Here is a 23,349-nt window from a genome sequence, read left to right on the forward strand (position 1 = left end):
AACCTCCCGTGACATAGGGAGGATATCCCTGGGACTAAGTCCAGCCGTGATGTTATATCTAATCAAAAATGCCATTCCCCCTACTCTCTTACCCCCCACCCCCGTACTTCCTGTAGTACTCCCAGAATATTAAGCTGCCAGTCCTGTCCATCCCTGAGCCATGTTTCTGTATTTGCTGTGCTATCCCAGTCTCATGTTCCTAACCAAGCCCTGAGTTCATCTGCCTTCCCTGTTAGGCCTCGTGTATTGAAATAAATGCAGTTTAATTTATCAGTCCTACCTCATTCTCTGCTTTGCTCCTGCCTGCCCTGACTGTTTAACATGCTCCTTTTCCCACCTGTAGTAGTCTCGGTCTGATCTCTTTCCTCACTAACTCCCTGGGACTCACCCATCCCCCTAACCTTGCTAGTTTAAATCCTCCAAAGCAGCTCCAGCAAATCTCCCTGCCAGTGTATTAGTCCCCTTCCAATTCAGGTGCAATCTGTCCTTCTTATACAAGTCATTCTACCACTGAAGAGATTCCAATGATCCAAAAGTGTGAACCTTTTCCCCTGCACCAGCTCCCCAGCCACACATTCATCTGCACAATCCTCCTATTCCTACCTTCACTAGCTCATAGCACTGGGAGTAATCCAGATACTACTATCCTCAAGGACCTCCTTTTTAAATTCCTGCCTAACTTCCTATATTCTCCCTTCAGAATCTCATCCTTTTTCCTTCCTATGTCATTAGTTCCAATAAATCCAATGATCTCCTGCTGGTCCTACTCCCCTTTGAAAATATTCTGCACTCTCTCTGAGATATCCTTTAACCTGGCACCAGGGAGGCAACACATCATTCTGATTTCTTGCTGTCTGTCTGTCTGTGCCCCTGACTAGAGAGTCCCCATCACAATCGATTGCTTGGAACTAGAAATACCCCTCATTACATTAGAGACAGTCTCGATACCAGAAACCTGGTTGTTTGTGTTTGTGACTCGAGAATCCCCTATAACAGTCGATCACTTGGAACGAGACAAACCGCTCATTACATTAAAGCCAGCCTTGATACCAGAAACCTGGCTGTTTGTGTTTGTGACAAGAGAGTCTGCTATCACAGTCAAACGCTTGGAACTTGTCATACCCCTCATTACATTAGAGCCAGTCTCGGTACCAGAATCCTGGCTGTTTGTGCTACATTCCCCTGAGAGGCCATCATCTCCTATATTTTCCAAAACAGCATTCTTGTTTGAGATGGAGATAGCTACAGGAGACATCTGTATGACCTGCCTCCCTCTTCTACCTTTCCTGATGGTAACCCATTTACCTGACTGTATCTTCGGTTTATGTCCCTTCCTATAACTGCCACCCATCACACCCACTAGCTCCTGTAAATTCCTCATTGCCTCTAACTGCCATTCCAACCTATCAATATGATCCAATAGGATTTGCAACCAAACACACTTACTGCAGACATAATCATCATTAACATGGAAACTCTCCCTACTCTCCCACATCTGACAGGGAGAGCACAACACTCTACTAAAGGCTATCTTTGCACCTTAACAGTCTATAGACCCAGCCTTACTGCTCTATGAAACACTGCTCAAGACTAACTTAGTACCTATGTTTTATGTTTTTAAAACTCAATAAAGAGACAGATTTAAATAAAACATATAATCAAAAAGGAACCCATTCAATTCAATATTGTAGATTTACAAAATAAATAGTATTACACTTTAAAAAGCCACTTAGCTGCTCCCTGCTGCGAGCTCTCCCACACAGGTTTCTCTAGGGTCAGCTGTGAATTTTGTTAATTTTTCTTAGATGGCTCCAATGTCCAGAGATACTTGAAATCAAATAGCAGAACAATCAGCTGTGTAGATTCACTGCTGAGTTAGGTAACCGTGCAGGTTTATTTGTCTGATTGATTTATTTCCCAAGTAGTCACTGCCTTTGTCTTACTTCTTCCTTTTCAAAGTACCATTGTTTTGATCTGTTTTTTTTCCCAAAGTTCCAAAACAATGTAACAGATTATAAAACAGTATTGACCACTCCTAGAATTCGAGGAAATCAGCTCCAGTACTGATAATATCTCAGAAAAGGAGCAGCTCTTCCAGCCACAACTTTTTTCCCATCCTCCATCTTGGATTACCCAGCATCCTTTTGTGACAATAAAATTCATGCAGAATGTTCCTTGATCATGTGATAGATAGAAAGTTTTCTTGGACTGACAGTAGCTTCCTGTTAGTGGAAAATACCATATACTTAGTCACTGCATAGTCACAGCTAATAGCTACATGATCAACTGATTTAAGGTAACTAATCATGCTTCTCACATATCTCATTTAGTTTGAGTCTCCAATAACTGTAACCATCTTCCTTTGCTCTAGGTATTATTCCTAGGAGAGTAGTCCCTCATCCCCATTGATTTCAATTTTTTGAGGACTCTTTGATACCAAACATGATCAAGAGTCACTGGACTCAAAATTTTAACATTTTTTTTTCCATAGATGCAGCTGCATCCCCTGATTTTCTCCAGAAATTTATGTTTTTGATCAAATACTGCCTCATGTCAAGGGTAGTTGCTCTTATCTCACTCCTTGAGTTTTGTTCTTTTGTCCATGTTTGAACCCAAGGCCATTACGAAGTCTGGTGTCAAATGGACCTGATGAAACTCAAACTGAGCATTCATGAGTAGGTTATTGCGTAGGTGTCAATTGATAGCATTGTAGATGGTCCCTTCCTTTGCTTTGAGTAGAGTAACGGAGCAGTAATTCAATGGTATGGATTATTCCATCTTTCTAAGTGAACAAAACATTAGAAATTTTCTACATTTTCATTGTAAATATACCGAAGCGTCTTGGCAGTAGACCTGTAGCATAAATCTTTATTACTAACAGGACATTGTCAGTGCCCAGATCCATTGCTGCATACAATGCCTTCCACCATTTCTTGAAATCATGTAAAATTAACTAAATTAGCAAAAAACTGTATTGCTGGGTATTTAAGGATGGACTGGGATGGATCATCGATTAGATTCTTCTGACTGAAAATGTTTGCAAATGCTTCATCCTTGTCTTTTGCACTAACAAGCTGGGTTCTGTCATTATTGAGGATTGGGAAATTTGTGAATTCTCCTCCTCCAATGTTTTAAAGAACAGCACTTCAACGCAACACACTTCCAAATCCATTCCATGAAGGAAATCCATATTGCCAAATGTCAAAAGTTGTAAATCAAGAAGAAAAAGAATGTAGAATTAACATGGTGCGGCAGAAAGTTGGGAAAAGTAGAAATGGATTGGTGACATCATATTAAGATACATTTATCATTTTAGACAATGAAAAGTTAAGCACTGAGGGAGACATTAGCTGATTCAGAATAAGCAAAGGAAAACAGAAGGCTGAGGAGAATGTCGGATGAACTTTTGTTAACTATTCACATGCAATGACAAGTAAGAGCTCCGCTCTTCTTCTGAATACCAATGTAGGAAGGAATTCATTGGGATTTATGGAAAACAATCAACAGAGTTCTTTAAGTGAAGAAGAGTAGAGCTTCCCTGTGTTTAGAGTTTAGCAAAATAGTTAGTGTATTTGGATTAGAATTAGATTCATTATGTTACAAATAAAGAGACGTATGGAACCAGAACTTCTGATTGTCCCTAAATCAGAGCAGATAAATTTGTTGGATATTTGAGATTGAACTTGCTGTTAAGTCCCAGTCAGTCAGGGATGTTGGGACTTGCATATGTTTCAATTCTGAATCTCCAGTCTGTGCTGCTGCAAAGACAATATTCCTATCAGATAATCTACACCTGGTTTTGTTGTATTTTGAGCTTAGAAAATATTGTTATCATGATTAAGAAATTTGAGTAATTTTTCAAAGTGATTGACTCTAATAAACAAATTGAAAGCATGTTGTTCTTAAGAATTCAAAAGAGATTTTAAAGACATTTGTAATATGTGTCTTCTGCTAATCTTTGTAAGTTTGAATAACTGTTGAGCCTACTTTTATGATTGTTCCAGACATAGTTGTTACACCAATGTGGGAATTACCATAAACGTTTCCATTGAAGTTAGCCGTTGAAGCCGTGAACTATCCCCTAAAAAGAATTTAGTATTGAGAATAAAAATGAATCCCACATGTGGATGTAGATGGTTGCCATCTTTATCCTTCAGCATTTGGGGTCTACTCCGTGTGAGTGTGTCTAAAACTGTTGCACATCTCTGCAACTTTTTCTATATTGCCTGCTAAATCTCATGAATCTTTTATGCAGGCATTGCTCTTAAGGCTGATATTTACTGCCAATCTCTAACTGACCTTAAGAGATGGTGTTAAGCTATTCCTTTGAATCACTATTGCCATTTGGTGAAGGTATTCCAACAGCATTGCAATGTATGAAGTATCAGAATTTTTATCCAGTGACAATAAAACAAAAAGAAAGACTTGCTTTGATATAATGCTTTCCATGATTATAAGATCATAAAAAAATTGAAGTAGACCATTTAGCCCATCAAGCTTGCTCTACTCTTCAATAGCATTATGGCTGATCTGATTGTGACCATGTCTTGACTTTCCCACCAGTCTTCTCAAAGCACTTTGAAACCAATGAAATACTTTTGAAGTGAGATTGTTGTAATGCACAAATGGTGATAAATTCCAAGTCCAGACGATTGATGACTTTGAACTGAATTTGCATTTGGTGGTTGTCGCAGGTTTGAGATGTACTATCAACATTGTCTTAGCGAGTTGGTTTATATACTTGAAACCCAAGTCTATTTGGACATCCACTGTTTCGAGCAAGTAGCCTGTTCGACCTACATTGAAGCCTCCTGGAAGTCCTTATTACTATATCCTTAATATTCCCCTGTTCACTATTTTAATTACTTTTTCAAAGACATAACCAGGTTTGTCAAGCATGATTAAGTTTTTACAAATCCATGCAGGCTTTCCCTGATCAACTGAAAATTTTTATGTCATTCCAATCTTAATTATAGATTCTACAAAATCCCTCATGACAGATGTTAGCCAAACTGGTCTATAACTCTCAGCTTGTTAGGGAGGAAATTATGGGCCCCCTAGTGAAATATTTGTATCATCTATAACCATGGGTGAGGAGTCAGAGAACTGGAGGATGGCATTATTTAACAAAGGTTGCAAGGAGAAACCTGGGAACTATAGACCTGCGAGTCTAACATTGGTGGTGGGTAAGTTGTTGGAATGATTCTAAAAAACAGGATTTTCATGCTTTTGGAGAGGCAAGGAATGATTAGGGATAGTCAAAATGGTTTTGTGTGAGAGAAATTGTGTCTCACAAACTTGATTGAGATTTTTGAGAAAGTAACCAGAAATATTGATGAGGGCAGAGCAACAGACAATGTTAACTGGGACTTTAGTAAACCCTTTGATAAGGTTTCACATGGTAGACTAATTAGTAAAGTTGGATTATTTGGGATTCAGGGAGAGCTTGCCAATTAGATACAAAATTGGCTTTACTGTAGGAGACAAAGGGTAATAGTGGAGGGTTGTTTTTCAGACTGGAGGCCTGTGACCAGTGGTGTTCCATCAGCATTAGTACTGGGTCCACTTTTGTTCGTCACTGATAAAGTGATTTGGATGACAATATAGGAGGCATGGTTAGTAAATTTGCAGGTAATACCATGACTTAGATGAAAATGTAGATGGGTGGGTTAGTCAGTTTGCAGACTATACAAACTTTGGTGGGGCTGTGGATAGTGTAGAAGATTGTCAAAGGATACAGCCGGCTATAGATCAGTTGCAGATATGGGCCGAGAAATGGCAGATGGAGTTTAATCCAGGTAAGTGTGAGGTGCAGCACTTTGGGAGGTCAAGTGTTAAGAAAAAGTATACATTTAATGGTAGGACCCTGAACAGCGTTGATATACAGAAGGATCTTGCAGTTCAAGTCCAGAGCTCCCTGAAAGTGGCAATGCAAGTAGACAGGGTGGTAAAGATGGAGTGTGGCATGTTTGTCTTTATTATTCGGAGAATTGAGTACCAGGGTCAGGATGTCATTTTGCAGCTTTATAAGACTTTGGTTAGGCCACACTTAGAGTATTGTGTTCAATTCTGGTCAGCACATTACAGGAAGGATTTGGAGGCTTTAGAGATGATGCAGAAGAGGTTTTCCAGGGTGCTCCCTGAATTCGAGGGCATGAGCTATAAGGAGGGGCTAAAAAAACTTGGGTTGTTTTGTCTGGAATGGCAGAGGCTAAAGGGAGACTTGATAAAGAAGACTATAGAATTATGAGATAGGGTTGATGGTCACAATCTTTTTCACAGAGTTGAAATGTCTAAAACTAAGGGGCATGCATTTAAAGTGAGAAGGAGAAAGTTCAAAAGAGATGAGGGGCAAGGTTTTTACACAGACAGTGATAAGAGTCTGGAAGATGCTGTCCAAAGTGATGGTGGAGGCAGATATGATAGGGGCATTTAAGGGACTTTTAGATAAGAATATGCAAGGAATGGAGGGATATGGACCAATGGCAGGCAGAAGGAATTAGTTTAATTTGGCATCCTGTTCATCACAACATCATGGGCGGAAGGGCCCATTCATGTGCTGTACAGTTCTATGTTCTATGATGGTATGGTGGACAGTGAAGGTTATAGCATTTTGGTAAAACAAACAAGGGCAGGACTTACACAATTAATGGTAGGGCCTTGGGTAGTGTTGTAGAACAGATACCCCTAAGGTTTCAGGTACATAATTCTTTGAAATTTGCAACCCCAGTAGACAGTGTAGTTAAGAAGGCAATTAGCAAGCTTGCCTTCATTGCTCAGATCTTTGACTAAAGGAGTTTGGACATCGTGTTGATATTGTACAGGATGTTGGTGAAACCTTTTCTGGAGTACTGTGTGCAGTTCAGGTCACCTTGCCTCAGGAAGAATATTATTAAACTGGAGAGGATTTAGAAAAGATTTACCAGAATGTTGCTAGGAATGGAGGGTTTGACTTATAGGCTGGGACTTTTTTCAGTGGAACTTGGTAGGTTGAGGGGTGACCCGATAGAGGTTTATAAAATCATGAGTGGCATAGATAAGGTGAATAGCAAAAGTGTTTTTCCTTAGGTTGGGGAGTTCAAAACTAGAGGCATTTTTTTTTAAGGTGAGACGAGAGAGATGTAAATGGACATGAGGGTAAAACTATTTTTACACAGAGAGTGGCTAGTGTGTGGAATGAATTGCCAGATGAAGTGATGAATGCAGGTACAGTTACAACATTTAAAAGGCATTTGGATAAGTTTATTAATAGGAAAGGTTTGGAGGGATATTTGGGCAAACACAGGTAAGTGGGATTGGCTTAGTTTGGGAACATGGTCAGCATGGACTAGTTGAACCAAAGGGTTTGTTGCTATAGAAATCTATGTGTACAACTGCCATACACAATTTCCCAATCTAATGTGATAGCCTCAGACTGAGAGAACTTTGAAGTATTATAAATATGGTACCTGAAATGATCTCATTTAATTTCTTTAAAACCATGGGGCAGGAGTAATATAGGCTTGATGATCTGTCATTCTTCATTGCCAATATTATCTTAATTACTGTTTTTTTGCTTATGTGAACTATGGCGAGTGTCTGTCCCTGACTCAATATCAATGTTTTTCGAATGTCTGGCATGCTGACCTTTTCATCTACTGTAAAGAATAATGCAAAGTAATGATTTAACATATTGACCATTTAGTTGTGGCTTTTTTTCTGCAATGGATGTCTATTGCCTCCGGGGCATATAAAATGGTTACATGTCCATTAAACATCTTTGATATTTTTACATATGAACAGCTATGTTCAGTATACAGTGGCCAGTCTCTGACTCAGTGCTCAGAAATTAGTCTTACCCAAATCTAAACTCTTAGATGCATTCCATTTTGTGTTTCATCTTTGTTCCCTTCAAAAATTATACTGATCCATTCATATTATGATCACTATGAGATAAATGGTCATGTTGTTAACCAATCAGGAACATTACTCATGAATAAATCTAATATTGTTTGCTCACTTGTTTGACCTAGGTCATATTGTTTCAAATAAATATCCTCAGCACATTCAACAAAAAATATTTGTTAATCTGCTTATTTCAATCCTTCTGTAGTTGAACTTGTGCCATTAAACTTCTTCTGCCTTTGCCTACATACTTTTCTTATTAGCTCACAGCGACTACCAGAGCTCCAACACACAACTCCGGTTTCATTTCTTACCCCTCCACATGGGGCTGTTTTTTTTTTTCACAGAGTTGAAAAGACTCCACAAATCTTTAAAAATAGTGGCTGTGTTCCAAGTACAACGTCCTGTCCCCTTCCTGATAAATCCAATTTTTTGTCAACATAGGAAGGAGATCAGGGTGTGATTCACTTAAGTGGGAAACCTGAACTCAGCATCTGCAATCAAACCAGTTTTGACTGTTACAAGAGTCTTAGCACATTGTGTGGGATCATAAATTGATGGAGTTGAGAGTATAGTGCTGGAAAAGCACCGCAGGTCAAGCAGCATCCGAGGAGCAGGAGAATTGACGTTTTGGGCATAAGCCCTTCATCAGGAATCCTACTGAATACAGTACCCAGGATAAATGTTTGTGGTTGTTGGTAACCAATCATTTTTGCTTCAGGATATCATTACATGTGTTCCTCAGAGCACCGTCCTAGAGCCATACATCTTTTTTTTACTTCATGAAGAAACGTCTTTACATCATAAGGTGAGAAATGCAGATGCATTCTGAAAATTTCAGAGTGTTGAGTACTTTTCCTGATTCCTCAGATCTAAGCACACATTCAACAAAACCTGGACACAGCATTTAATAAGTGATATACATGTCCTATAAATGTCAGTCAACGGCTCTCGTGGCCCAGTACATGCTTAACTTCAAACAAATTTTTATGTTTTAACAAAACCATAAAGGCTGGAAAAATATAGCTGTACAAGGATCACAGGAATTTCTTTGTAGATTAAAATACTCGCCTGTCTCCAGACAGAACAAAAGGAACTGTCCAGATTGACGTCAACGCGATTGGTGGAGTTTTGTTTTTTTGGGTGAAATTTGGAGAGAGGAAGGAGGTTCAGGTTGAGTTTTCTTGTGCTATTTCATTCTCCTAAGCCCATTGCTGGAGCATGCAAGAGTAAAATGCTAAACATCAATATCAGGCAGGCAGGCAAGAAGTTCCGCCCACCATCAAGACCTTCTGGTATTCAACCTCGAGATGCCATGTTTAAAATGTATTTTATAGTGCTTCACTCTCTGCAATCCAGGAACATCAGTCAACTTCTGATCATTACCCTCAGCTATTCATGGTGACATCAAAAGACAGACAAAAGTGCAGCTCTATACTTTAGTGATGCCTTCCCTCAGGCTTTCCCAAAAGCTTTCCAGGAAAAAAAGGGATTGTTTTCCCTGTGAATGCCAACACAAGTCATCCTGACTAGCATAAGCATTCTAGACAAAGTGACTACAGAGGTGCTTATGGGTAGCTCAAATGAAGCAAAAAGATGAATGATTTGCTGCACTCTACCAGGCTATATATCATTTTCTACTCAATACGTCATGCTCCAATATGTGTGAGTTAACATCATAACATTGTTACTACAGAGTCTGGCACTTAGAAGACTGAGTGCCAGACATCTCCATCAGATGCCACACCTGCAATCAATGTCAGTCACTTTATTGCAGCTACCAATGTTTCACTACTTAGCACCTGCCTCTTAAACATCTGCCAGGGTTCACACTTCAAAAATAAAAAGTAGCTACAACACTCATACTCATGCACCATCAACTTACTGACCTTTTATTACAACCAGTAGAACATACATATCTCATAGCTTTTTATCAAAGGCTTGTATGGGACAAGGACACAATCACAGAAGATGGCTTTGTAGTAACTTCCTCACAGATATCTTGTCAACAATAATGTAAAATCCCATGTTGTTATTAATCAACTACAGCTCTTTGATAATAGTGAATCATCTTTCATTCAAAATCCTTTAACACCTAGCTTCTCCAATACCACAATCTTATTACTAACAAAGCACACAAACAATCACAGTTTTGGGGATTGACTTTTCTACTGATCAATGCTTAAAAATGTTTCTTAATGCTTGATCCTTCTGCAAGAGAAAATATTCACAATCCTCTAAGAATCAAACATTCTCCCCTTCTTAGTCCTAAAAGGGCAATCCTTAATTTTAAAGCAGCATACCCTGATTATAGACTGACCCACAAGAAGAAACATCCTTTCCATGTTCACCCTTTCAAGACCATTCAGCCTCTTAAATAATGCAGTCCCCTCACTCTTCCAAACTCCAGTGGATACTCCTGGCTCATCCAATTTATCCTCAAAAGATAACAAGCTTATTCAGTGTATTGATCTTGTAAACTTCCTCTAGACTACTTTTAAAGCATTTACATTCTTTCCTATATAACAAGGCCAAAACTGTACACAGTATTCAACACATGGTTTTACCAATGCCCTATATAATTGAAGCATAACGTCATTACTTTTATGTCCACTTCCACTCATAATAAGAGCTCTTAACCCATGAGCCTGCTTGAATGGACAATTGAAAGGCTGACTGGACAGTATTAAGAGAGTCAACACTGAGCAGTCCAACTCCAAGGCAGAAGTGATTTATTCACATGCATACAAAAAGTAACATTTAAAAACTTTCCATCAAGCCTCAAACAGTCATGATGTTTATACACAAAATATAGTAACACGCCCCATCCGAGCAATCAACCAATTACTAACCATGGTACATGTCAAATGTTTTAACTGTTAACTAAATGTTTAAATCTAGTTTTCAGAGGCCCAAAATGTTTTAGAAGTACAATCCTTCTACAGTTAAGTGGGATATACTTATTCAAAGTGAAATGTATGCTCCCTGAAAACAAAGTTAACATATTATCCTCATAGTATTACACTGTAGCTTAAATGCTTCACTTTCTAATTAAATACCACTAAATAGCATGTAACATTCTGATTAGTCAGAAACTGTATGCCTGACCGTTGACTTCAGGGGTTTGACTTAAGAGTTACCCTTGCTAGTGTCCTGTTCTTCCAGAAAAGGTTTATTAGCTAGTACCAATAGGGATGTTATAAATTGCAAATGTCTGCAGACTCATGTTGTCTTTGGGAGTCCTATGTGTTTAATTGCACCTTCTCAAAACAAACTACGGGACCCAAGGTCTAATTTTTCTTCATTACTGGTTCATCCCCTGACTGTGGACAGACCTCTGTGGTTTGTCAAATATGATAAGTTTATTCTTTATGTATTCCATCTCCTGCACGTGGACATCTGTCCTTATGTAGTGTGCCTCACTGTGGGCTATTTTACTTTTAACTCTTTACATCCCTGTTATGTCTTATCATGATGACCTGTTCTTGTCTTTTATTTTACATTATTTTATTTCATCCTTCAATGATCTGTCGAGAGTAGGCTCAGAATCACATTATGGTGAGCACAGACCTGATGTTGACCCTGAATGACAAGAAAAAAAGCCAAGGACTCTGACACTCAGAGCACTACTGGAGAACAGGCTACTGCTGAGTCCAGTGCAGACGATGAGCCTCTGGATTCAGCCATTAGTGAGCTGACGGTGACACATAGGCAAGCAGTTGAACAACTGGCAGAAGTGACAGAGATCCTGTATGGATGGAGGAAAGACCAGAACAGTCTGCCCAAGTTCTGAAGGTTGTGGAAGGAGAATATAGTTTACCATGCAAATACTTACCTACTAACTCTAATATTTTACCTTAATATGAACCTGCTAATTTGTTCTGACATAGATACCTGTAAAAGGTAACGATCACCATGCTTCATGCTAGGAGTGCGGTTGAGAAGGTGAGATCTTCATGGGAACCTCAGCTGGTATGAGAATTGGACTTGCCCTGTTGGCATTGCCAACAGTAGTCCAGCCAACTGTTCTAACCAACCACCCTGCCATACCCCTGTGAAACACTACTAAAGATGGATTTGAAAATTAAGTTTAACAGGACTCCGAAACACTCTTAAGGGCCAGTATGTTTCTCCAGTATATTGCTGAGCCAAGCAGGTTTCTGATTCAATCCACAGGCTTGTGTTGATGAGCTGATCTTAGCCAGAATGCCAGCAATAGCATTACAATGTACCTGGAAGTGCATTTGCGGATAGTGCTAGAGACAGGATTGTGGTGAATCCACTGTAATTTATTACCCCTGTTTAAGAACCATTTTGCACAATAACAGTCAAGTTTAAAACAAGCATTTGGTGAGTCTGTGATGAGGTACTGTAGAATTGCTTCCTCTGCAAGAGTTAACATTTAGTGTAATCAGAAAACACCATGCCATGACATTCTAATGATTATCCTAATCAACATTGAGAAGAGATATTGATTTCATTTATTTGATTTAATAGCCAAGTAAATGTCATCCAACTGATGGAGCAAAAAAATGATGCTGTTTCATTAGAAAATTGGAGATATTTGGAGATGGATAATTTTAAATAGCCACTTGCCTCATTATAATTCAGTTTGATTTAATAAAATAGCATAGAAATGCATTGCAAAACAAATTTGCCAGGAAGCTATCTTCCAGGAGAGGATATTTTGCTATTATTTAGGTTATAATGTGCTTTCACATATGATGAGTAATGAATGTTGCTTCTATATTGATTTAACCATTTAAATTCTTATTCGAATGCCATTTCCCATTAAAGTATATTGATTGCATTAAAGGACATTTTTGTCTCTTTGGGGAACCGTTTGTAGCAGCATGTAAAGCTGCAACCATGTCTCACTAATGTGGCTGCAGGAGAGTGTTCACAGTGCAGAAAACACCAGACTAGATTTCAAAATATTGACCTACCAGCATTCCTTATGAATTTTTGTTCCCCCAGTGATCCATTGGCATGCATCATTCATGGATTATTGTATTCTGTTCTACTCACTAACTTCATAAATCATTGGGCAAGATGTTTTATAGTACATAGGATAAATGGCACAGAAAGAAGCCACTTGGCCCAATCAGATTATGCTCCTGTTTATGCTCCACTTGAACCTATCATTTCTCAAAAATCTCCTATTGTAGCCACCGTTTCATTTCTCTGACTATTCATTTTCCTGTAAATGCATTTACGCTCTTTTCTTCAACTACTCCTTTTGTAAATAAGTTCCATGTTTTAAGACCATAAAATGTAAGAGCAGGATTAAGTCATTCACCTCAGTGAGTCTACTCCATCATTCAATCATGCTTTTCATGATACATTTTTCAACCCCATTTCCCTGCCTTCTTCCCTGTAACCCTTGATCCCCTACCAACCCTTATCTATCCATGTCTTAAATACACTCAATGATTGGCCTCCACAGCCTTCTGAGGCAATGGGTTTTACAGATTAACCACCCTCTGGCTGAAGCAATTCCTCCTCATCTTAGTTCTAAAGGTGATCCCTTCACCCTGACATTGTACCCTCAGATCCTTGTGTCTCCTACTCATGGAAATAGCTTCTCTACATCCACTCTACTGAGGTCTATCAGTATTCTATAAGTTTCAATGTGATCCCTCCTCATTCTTCTAAACTCCATTGAGTACAGACCCAGAGTTCTCTCAGCTTCACATATGACAAGCCCTTCATACCTGGGATCATTCTTGTCAACCTCCTCAGGACCCCTCCAAGGCCAGCATATCCTTATATAGATATGGGATCCAGAACTGCTCACAATATTCCAAACGTAGTCCGACAATAGCCTTATGCAAAAAAAAAACAGAAGTGTGGGTGCTGGAAATCAGAAACACAAACAGAAATTGCTGGAAAAATTCAGCAGGTCTGCCAGCATCTGTGGAGAGAAAGCAGAGTTAACGTTTTGGGTCCAGTGACTTTTCTTCAGAACTAATTTTATCAAGAAAAACGTCAATACATATGCTGAAGATGGGGTGAGCGGAGGTGAGAGGAGTAATCGCTAGATTACTGGTGCCCAGAGAGAGACAACAACTTCAGCCTGGGAAAATTAATAGCCGCTAATGGGGACCTTTACTGACAATGGGTTGTTTGTGGTGGCAGCTCATATGTATGGGGGTTAGGGTAAGGACCTGGGAGAATGTATTCAAGTCTTAATTTATTGAATCCTGAAGGCTGCAAGTTCCTTAAGTGGAAAATGAGATGCTGTTCTTCCAGTTTGCATCGAGCTTTGCTGGAGCACTATAGCAAGCCCAAGTCAGAGGTGTTGGGCAGGGAACAGTGGTGTGTTGAAGTGGCAGGCAACAGGAAGCTCACGGTCACTTTTGTGGGCAGAAGGTAGGTGTTCTGCAAAGCAGGTTGTCTATTCTGCATGTTGTCTCCCTAGTATGGAGCAGACCACATCGTGAGCAATGAATACAGTACATTAGATCGAGTAAAGTGCAGGTAAACTGCTGCTGGGAGCTAGGATAGTGAGGAGGAGGAAGTAAATGGGCAGGTTTTACACCTTCTGGTGAATGGGAAAGTGCATTGGGGGTGTGGGGAAGTGTTGGAAGTGGAGGAGGAGAAGACCTGGAGGGAATGGTCCTTGTGGAAGGCTGACAAGGGAGGGTGGGCGAATATGCGTCTGGTGGTGGATTTCTGCTGGAGATGGTGAAAATGGTAGCTAACGATCTGTTGGATGTGGACACAGTTACGGTAGTAAGTGAGGAACAGGGGGATCCCTATTGCTGTTGTGGGAAGGGAAAAAGAGGATGACGGCCAAAGTGCTGGAGATGAGTCAGATACAACTGAGAGCCCTGTCAACTGCAATGGTGGTGAATCCTTGATTAAGAAAGAAGGTGGACATTTTGGAGACCACCTTAAAGAAGTTGACATCATTGGAACATATGTGACAGAGACAGAGAAACAAGAAGAATGGAACAGAGTCTTTATAGGAAACAGGGTGTGAAGATGTATAGTTGAGGTAACTGTGGGAGTCTTGATGAAGCATTGCTGACTCAGCCCCATTTCACTAGGCACTTCCAAGTACTCCTCAATCTCCTCCTTAATAATGAACTCTAAAATCGTACCAACGACCAAAGTCAGGCTAACTGGCCTATAGTTTCTTGTTGAGAATGTGGTGCTGGAAAAGCACAGCAGGTCAGGTAGCATTCAAGGAGCAGGAGAATCGACGTTTCGGACAAAAGCCCTTCATAAACCATTTGTTTATGTGGCGAGTCCAGTTGAATTTCTGGTCAATGGTAACCTTCAGAATGTTGACATTGGGGAATTCAGTGATGGCAACACCACTGAATGTTAAGGAGCATTGATAGATTGTCTCTTGGTAGCATTTGTGTGACGTGATTGTTACTTGCCACTTGTAAGTCCAAGCCTTGATATTGTCCAGATCTTGTTGCATTTGAAAATGGACTACTTCAGTAACTGAGGAGTTGTGAATGGTGTTGAGCATTTGTACAATCATTGGCAAACACCCCCATTTCTGACCTTAAAATGGAGGGAAGGTCAATGATGAAGTGGCTGAAGATGATTTCAGCTGACAATATTACCCTGAAGAACTCCTGGACTATGATGATTGACCTTCAACATCCACAACCATCTTATGATGTGTCAGTTATAGAACATAGAACAATATTGTGCCAAGTAATAATCTTAATCTTAATCTAAGACACCCCTCAATTTACTGCCGTCCATGTGTTTGTCCAGCAGTTGCTTAAATGTCCCTATTGTCTCTGACTCTACTACCACCACTGGCAGTGCATTCCACGCACCAACCACTGGTATGAGACCAACCGAGATTTTACTCCTTATTCCTAATGATAACACTTTTGCTAGGACTCCTTAATGCCACTGTCATTTGAATGCAACCTTGATGTCAAGGGCTGTCACATTCACCTCACCTCTGGAATTCAGCAGTTTGCTCATTTTTGAACCAATGCTATTAAAAGGTCAGGAGTTGAATGGCCCTGGCAGATCCCAAACTATCAATTGAGGAAGTGAGCTATTAGAGAGTGAATAAAAATGGATATTGATGAATAATTATCAAATGCTTGATAACACTGTCGATGATACATTCCATCACTTTACTGGTGATCAAGAGTATACTGATGGAGCAGTAATTGGCCGGGTTGGATTTGTCTAGATTTTCACATACAGGACACACCTGGGCAATGTTGGATAGATGCCAGTGTTGTAGCTGTACTGAAACAGGTCAGCTAGGGGAGTGGCAAGTTCTGGAAAACAGGTCTTCAGCACTAGTGCCAGAACACTGCCAGGGTTATTAGCCTTTGCATGATCCAGTGGCTGTATCTGTTTCTTGATAGCATGTGGAATAAACTGAATTGGCTAAAGATTGACACGTGTGGTGCTAGGAAACGCTGGAAGAGGAGAGATGGTCATCCACTCGGCACTTCTGGCTGAAGATTGTTGCAAATACTTCAGCCTTATCTTTTGCACTGACATCCTGGACTCTTCCTTCATTGAGGATGGGGGTATTTCTAAAGCCTCCTTGTCCAGTGTTTCTAATCGGCTGCATTGGTAATTACTGGTGGTGGTTAATAAGTTAAAAACACAAAAAAAGCTATAGTAGTTTGGTGATGGAAAAGTCATTTGGTTGTGTGTTCTGGATAAATTAGTCATTCTGGATAAATTAAATAAAAACATATAGCTAGCACTGAGGTGGTGTTCCTATTTCTGAGTTTCTTGTGGTACGGTAATAGTGTCCCTTGGGTTCAAGTCTCCCATGTTATAGAGGTGTGTAATAACATCCCTGAGAAAGTTAATTAGGAAAGTATCTTTAAAACAAACCCACATGGTATTGTGGTGCAGAGGTAGTCTTCTGTCAAGAGATCTGGGTTAAAGTTCTGTGTGATAGCACTTCCGGATTTGAATAAAATAAAGTAAACCTAGGATTGGGTGTGCAAAACCTTCCGTCCTGGGCTGGGACTAGCCTATATATGTCACAAGTATTGGCTCTATTTTGATAAATGATGTTCCTTTCCAGTCGGGCTCCCCAAGTTATTATATTTATTATGCGAAAGAAGATAAAATGGAACAAACAAAGCCACTTACATATAATATAGTTTGAAAGATTTTGAAATCTTTTACATATTAAAAATGCAATCTCATCAATACCAGCAACAACAGGCTACATTATACAAACATTATAGAGAGTTTGCTTCTTTATACACCTTTAGTTTAACTTAACTGTTTATTTTCATTTCTGGTCTTGAGAGTTGGTATCCTCTTCCTCAATTAGTCACACAACTAAGGCTAGACTTTCTTAGCTTTGCATAACTACTTCAGGGTTCTAACTAAATACTTCTCATTTGAAACTTCTGAACAAAAATCCTTACACTGAGGATATCTATTACCTAACAATTCTAAATTAACTCCTTTTCTCAAGGAGAAACTGATTGATATATTTATCTTCAAGCAGGATTTATGCAACCTGAACAGCAAAAACTTTCCAAGCAATTGATTTTTTCCTGAGCAAAAACAGCATTTGTGATTCTTCTATTACCTGCAGACTCTCTCTCTAATGCAGGTTTTAAAATAAAGATGGCTCTATAAATACTGACAAGTTAATCATTAAAGACCAAAATCAACATGTGATTTGTTCAAATTTCAAACTTAAAGATAAATGATATTAATAAATCTCATACCTCACAATGCTGATTGATCATATACATCACATGAAAATACAATCATTTAGAAAAAGGCTCTGCCGTTTGAATTGTATAGCAGTAAGAGTTCCTTAGTCCCAGTTTGCTATCTTATACTGCCCTCTACTGAGACCTTCTTCCCACATTCTAGAGTCACTTGTTTCCTTGTTTCATGTGTTACTGCTGTGGATGGACGAAGATGCAGACTGATCATGAAAGTTCCTCCTTTCAGATCAAAAAATAAGAATATTAAATTTGGACCAGGAAGAAACGATATGTAGAACAATTCATCAAAGCACTATAAGCAGCCTGAAATTCTCCACGTGGCACACATTAGTGACATTAGATTTAAAAGGGAATGAGGGATATGTTCAATACATGATTACAGATCACAAGGAAACAGCACTTAAATGGAAACCCAACTCCTTCAAGTCTGTGCTTTAGGTACATAAAAATATGTAGAAGTTACAACACAGAAAGCTGCCATTTGGCCCAACCAGTCAATTTTGGTGTATTTTGTTGTCATGCCCCTTCATTTTTGTTTATTCACTGATCTAATTGAATCTTGACAGTTTACTCAGGTGCTCATCCTTACATGGAAGTATAAAGGGTCAAAAAATCAGTAAGGTCTGGGAAGTGGTCAGATGGAAGCCAGTCTAGCAGCCAGGAGGAAGAACCCAGGAGGTCACAGTGCAGGATCTTTGAAGATGGTCTCAACAATTGGAAGGGTCAAGGTAGATTAATGGAGTCCTGGGATGGAGAGGACGATAGAACATCAGAAATGCAACATGGCGAGAAGGAAAAGAGAAGGGCTGCAATCCACCCATGGGAGACCGAAGCATTCTTCAAGGGGTCTGAATGAAAGTGATCCTGCATATCCAGGCTAATAAGCAGTGCTGAAAATGGTACATATTTATGGAGACCAAAGCTCCCATCTTTTCTTTGCTGCTGGTTTTCTGCTTCCAAGAAATCCATACTATGAAATTTCATTTTAAATCAAGCTCAAAGTTGCACTGTGGAAGTCTGATTTAAGTATAGTAATAATGTTTCCCACCAGGTTAGGGTTTGGGACAGACTTTGAATATTTGATGGCTTATCCCTGCCCCGACCCACATTCCCTCTCCTGCGTGTCAACAGAGGTAATGTATATTTCAGCCATAGCTTCTGTCTCAACCACTAGCACTTGAAGTAAATTCCACAGCCCCTCAATTCTCTAGGTCTAAATATTTGCCAGACTAGAGAACCTCTCCATCATGGCAAAGGTTGTCAGAAGTGGTTTGAAATTGCATCCCACCCTAAGAGTGGCACCTATCATTTTGCAGGGACAGGAATGGAATTAGCTCAGGATTCGTTCAATTGCAGTTTATGGATATAGGTGGTTATTTAAGTCATAGTTGCTTCAGATCCTAGGTGATTTTGGTGAAGTAACTGCCTGAAATCTGAGGTAGAAATTGCAGGAGTGGTGAGTTAATTTTTGGATCTGATCCCAGGATATCTTTGGGGCTGGTAATGTGCTGGTTAGTGGCTTTAAAGTTCTCTTTGCATTGTAAGAATTAGATATGTTTGTGTGTAAACACTCTATAAGCTGTGATGTTTGTTTTTTTATTTCATGTTTTCTGACCTATGGTTATACTATGTATAACTGTAATGTAACCCTTTTGTTTCTTCATTTTTCTATTCTGTAACTAATGATTGTATCTAGGTACTCTGTACCAAAGGTGGCACTGCGTGTTGTTGACATTGTTACATTGTAACTAATCTTGTATCTGAAGCAGCTGTACCTAGGTACCTTTGTACCTAAGATGCAGCTGTAAATGGTGACTTATCAACTTTTCACTGTACTCATTTGAATACATGTGACGATAAAGCTAATTCAATTCAAATCAATTCAGTTCAATTCAATAAACTTATTGGAACTAGCAAACCTGTCAAATAACTATGCAAGCTAGACTGTTAAATAAACCTGTCTAACCTGTCAAAAGGCCCTTTCAAGGCATTTAGAATTCCAAATCCATCAATCTTTATCAAAGGTCCAGAGAGTTTACAAAATATACATTTCCATTTCACTCTATTAACATACTCCTGAGAATTTCCATTCTTTAATTAGTGTTGTTTGATTAATTTCATGAGGATCCATGATCTTAGCTGGGTGTCTTTCATTTCACCATCTGATTCATCGGAACATATGATTTTGAACTCTTTGATGTGGAACTATGAATAACAATGTTTGTTGCACTTGAATTAAGTAATTGTATTTATAAGATATGAAGAAATTTGAATGCATTAAATAGATGTTTAATATTGCATGTTTTACACAATGTAGTGATGCTTGCAAAACTTATTTAAGAGAACTTCTTTCCATCTATACATGAGCTGAGGTCTGTCCATTCTACATATTCGGTGGGTTAGTATAGTAAGTCCAATGGAAAAGGTTGTTTAGTGGCATTGTTTAGCATGAGTTGACACTAGGTTGGTACAGAAGCACAAATAGGAATGGAGATAAGAGAGCAGTAAAGTTTGTAAGAAGTGTTTTATGGATTTATCTTTATTTTTCAATTTTGAATACACTGCCACTATTAAGTGAACTGTTTTACAGCTCCAGCTGATTGTAGAATAGAAATGTTTGTTTTCACAAATGATTAATTATTTAAGTGTAATGTGCATACTCATAACACAAGTCATTAATTAATTAAATGAAATGCATTTTTAATAAGTGATTTGTTGGAAGATAATGTGTTGACTTTTTCATCAATAAGTCTTTCTTTTAAATAGTAAAGACAAATAGACACAACTTTATTTTATGTCAACACTGTTCTGCCCACTATGGGTACTAAGTCAGTTGGCATTAAAGGGTAAGGGCACAGGATGTTGGATGGGGACATGGATTGGCAGTATGTTGGCATGGGGACTATTAAGAGCCTTGGGTTGATAGATGGCCATAGTTGGTGAAGGAATATAGGGGATTAAAGGTGATGGATAGAGAGCCTAGAGTGACATTTGGAGTATGAGGTGCCATGGAGTTGGGTAGCCTTCTGTACAGCCCAACTCTGCACTGGCAGCCTCTGCACACATTCCAGAGGAAAGAATTCCACCCCAGCTGGCCTCCCAGGGAACCCCACCTCCCCAGTGGAAAAAATCTGACCTTCCTGGCCACTTTTTCCCAGTTCAGGTTTGTGGAGCCGAGAAATGTCCCGATTAATTAGAGAAAATCCAGGCCATTATTTGCATTTCCTCATATCCCAGAGAACCTGCTTTATACCGTCCCTAATTCCTCTGTCTTTCCCATAGTGTAGAATCCTCCTCCCTTTTCCAAGATGGCAGTGGCCTAGGACACTTCAGCTGGAGCTCATCCGCTCCATTTGTTCTTTTTTTCTTTTTTTTCCTCTTTTGTGTTTTTTTTCTCTTTCTTCTTTCTTGGTGATATTCTGAACTCCTGGCCTCAGTGCTGACTCAGTGTGGTGGCTTCCTCGCCTAGCTTGGCGGTCTCTTGGCCTGTGTGGCTGTCTTGTCCTGGCGTGGTGACCCAGTGTGGCGATATCTCAGTGGTTCAGCCTGATGGTCTATGAGCAGTGTATGGCAATCTTACAGCCAAGCATGGCCTTGGCGTGGACCTCCAGCCTTGAGGTGATTCCAGAATGGTCTCCCAGCCTCGACAGCCTTGAGGTGAAGCCTGGAGTCAAAGCTTGGTGTGAAATGGAGGCTATGTACCAGAGTGCACTGGGTTGAAAGGATTGATGTTCTGACTGTTTTATTTCTCTGGTTTCTAATTTATCCCAATGATCTATATGTCTGACTTTTATTTCTATTTCTTTTCCTAAGTACTTGTACTGAATAATCTGTATCTAGGTACTTTGTACCTAAGATGGCGCCAAAGGTGTTGACCTGTAAGCTTTTCACTAGACTTATTTGAGTACATGTAACAATAAAGCTAATTCAATTCATCCCAGCAGGGTCATTTTTTAAATTGATGTCTTATAACTGATGTTATACGGGCCCATCATTTACATACAGTATTGCCTCCTGACACTTCAACTTGAAGCTTTATGATTATTGCACTTAACAGTTTTAAACAAGAAAAATATAAATGTTATGAATCCTGAATCTTGGTAAGGATGCACTTTCAACACTGCTGATAAACCACAGTCCTTTATTTCTGGAGACAGTTTCAACATATTCCATTTAGTGTGTTTAGTATTTTTCATGCACATATATTACTGGCTAGATATGTTTCAGAACCGCTTTTACATTGCTCCAACTGTGTCCATTAATTGTAAACTTTAGGAAAAATATCCACTTGTCCCAGCATAATTCCATTTCATGTATAATATAGTCAATTGTTTTTTGAAGGAAAATCAGTGGAATGTTTTTAAGGTGAACTCACATTCATTGCAAGTATAGATGGGAATGCAGTCATGATATGGAATGATTTGGAAATGCTGGTGTTGGACTGGGGTGTACAAAGTTAAAAATCACACAACACCAGGTTATAGTCCAACAGGTTTAATTGGAAGCACACTAGCTTTCGGAGCGACGTTGAAGGAGCATTGCTCCGAAAGCTAGTGTGCTTCCAATTAAACCTGTTGGACTATAACCTGGTGTTGTGCGATTTTTAACATGATATGGAATGTACTGTCGAGAAGAATGGTGGATAAGGTTCAATCAGAAGTTTCAAAAGAAAACTGGATAAACAGTTGAAATTAAATATTTGAAGGTTATTGGAAAAATAGTTAGCAAGTAGGTTGAATTGAATAGATCTTGCAAAGAGCTGGTACAAGCATAATAGTTTAAATGGCCATCTTGTAAGTCTCTGATTTCACACAAGAACTTTAAAACCCTTCTGAGATAAAAGAGACACCATTCACTCCTATTATTGGACAGACTGCAAAGCAAGGATGTAGAACATCAGTAAACATTCTTCCTAGTATTTCGTAGCATCCAGTACAACATTCAAGAGTATGCAATTAATTTGCTTTATCACAGTGATCAGTAATGTAATTCAGGAATTATTTTAATGAACATTCTGTTTATTTAAAATGTGCTTTAATGCAAAAGTTCACGAAGATGAGAATGCCATTTAACATTTTCTTCGCCTGTCTTTCAGAACAACCACAGAATTCTGATGAAATGGAACAGTTATACAAATCCTTAGAGCAAGCCAGTCTTTCACCTATTGGAAAACGTCGGCTTTCATCAAGAAAGGACTACAGGAAATCCTTTATAAAACGTAGCAATAATCCTATTGTCAATGAAAGATTGCACAAATTCAGAACTTTGAACAGTACTTTGAAGGTATAAGTATATCAGTTTCTGTTTGTATCTTTTGAGAAAACATAATTGCTTATGGGGTATGTGTTGGTGTAGTGTTAACATGACATAAGCCCAGGCTAACTTTTGAGGGTCAAAGCCAAACATAGTACTGTGGAAATTAAAATTCATTTAATCCTATCATTATTTATGAATTAATATAAATTGGTCTCAGTGATAGTGACCATCATTGGTCTGGCCTGCCTAGTCTCGACACCCATAGCAGTGTGGTTGAACTTAATTGTCTTCTGAACTCAGTTCGAGGACAATTAAGGATGGCTAACAATTGCTGTCTTGCCCATAATACCCACATCCCATAAAAGAATAATGATGAAAAAACAGCCACTACATAATTAGGTAATCATGGAATTTCAAAAAATGGAACATCCAGGCATAATCATAAAATGTAAATAAAAGTTTCATAACCAAATGATGATCCATCATGCAGAATTCAAAATTTCAA

At 39.0% G+C, this 23,349-nt stretch overlaps 1 protein-coding gene across 1 annotated transcript in view; it reads left to right on the forward strand.

Moving 5' to 3' along the window:
- The window catches only part of ipcef1 (interaction protein for cytohesin exchange factors 1), a 158,825-nt gene that overhangs the window by 128,106 nt on the left and 7,370 nt on the right, over positions 1-23,349 (forward strand). The window contains exon 10 of the mRNA XM_043696126.1: positions 22,684-22,871. Within this exon, the coding sequence (XP_043552061.1) occupies positions 22,684-22,871 (188 nt within the window). The remainder of the gene's footprint in view (positions 1-22,683; positions 22,872-23,349) is intronic.

This window comes from Chiloscyllium plagiosum, chromosome 9 (assembly GCF_004010195.1).
Source record: "Chiloscyllium plagiosum isolate BGI_BamShark_2017 chromosome 9, ASM401019v2, whole genome shotgun sequence".
In the NCBI taxonomy this organism is placed as follows: Eukaryota; Metazoa; Chordata; class Chondrichthyes; order Orectolobiformes; family Hemiscylliidae; genus Chiloscyllium; species Chiloscyllium plagiosum.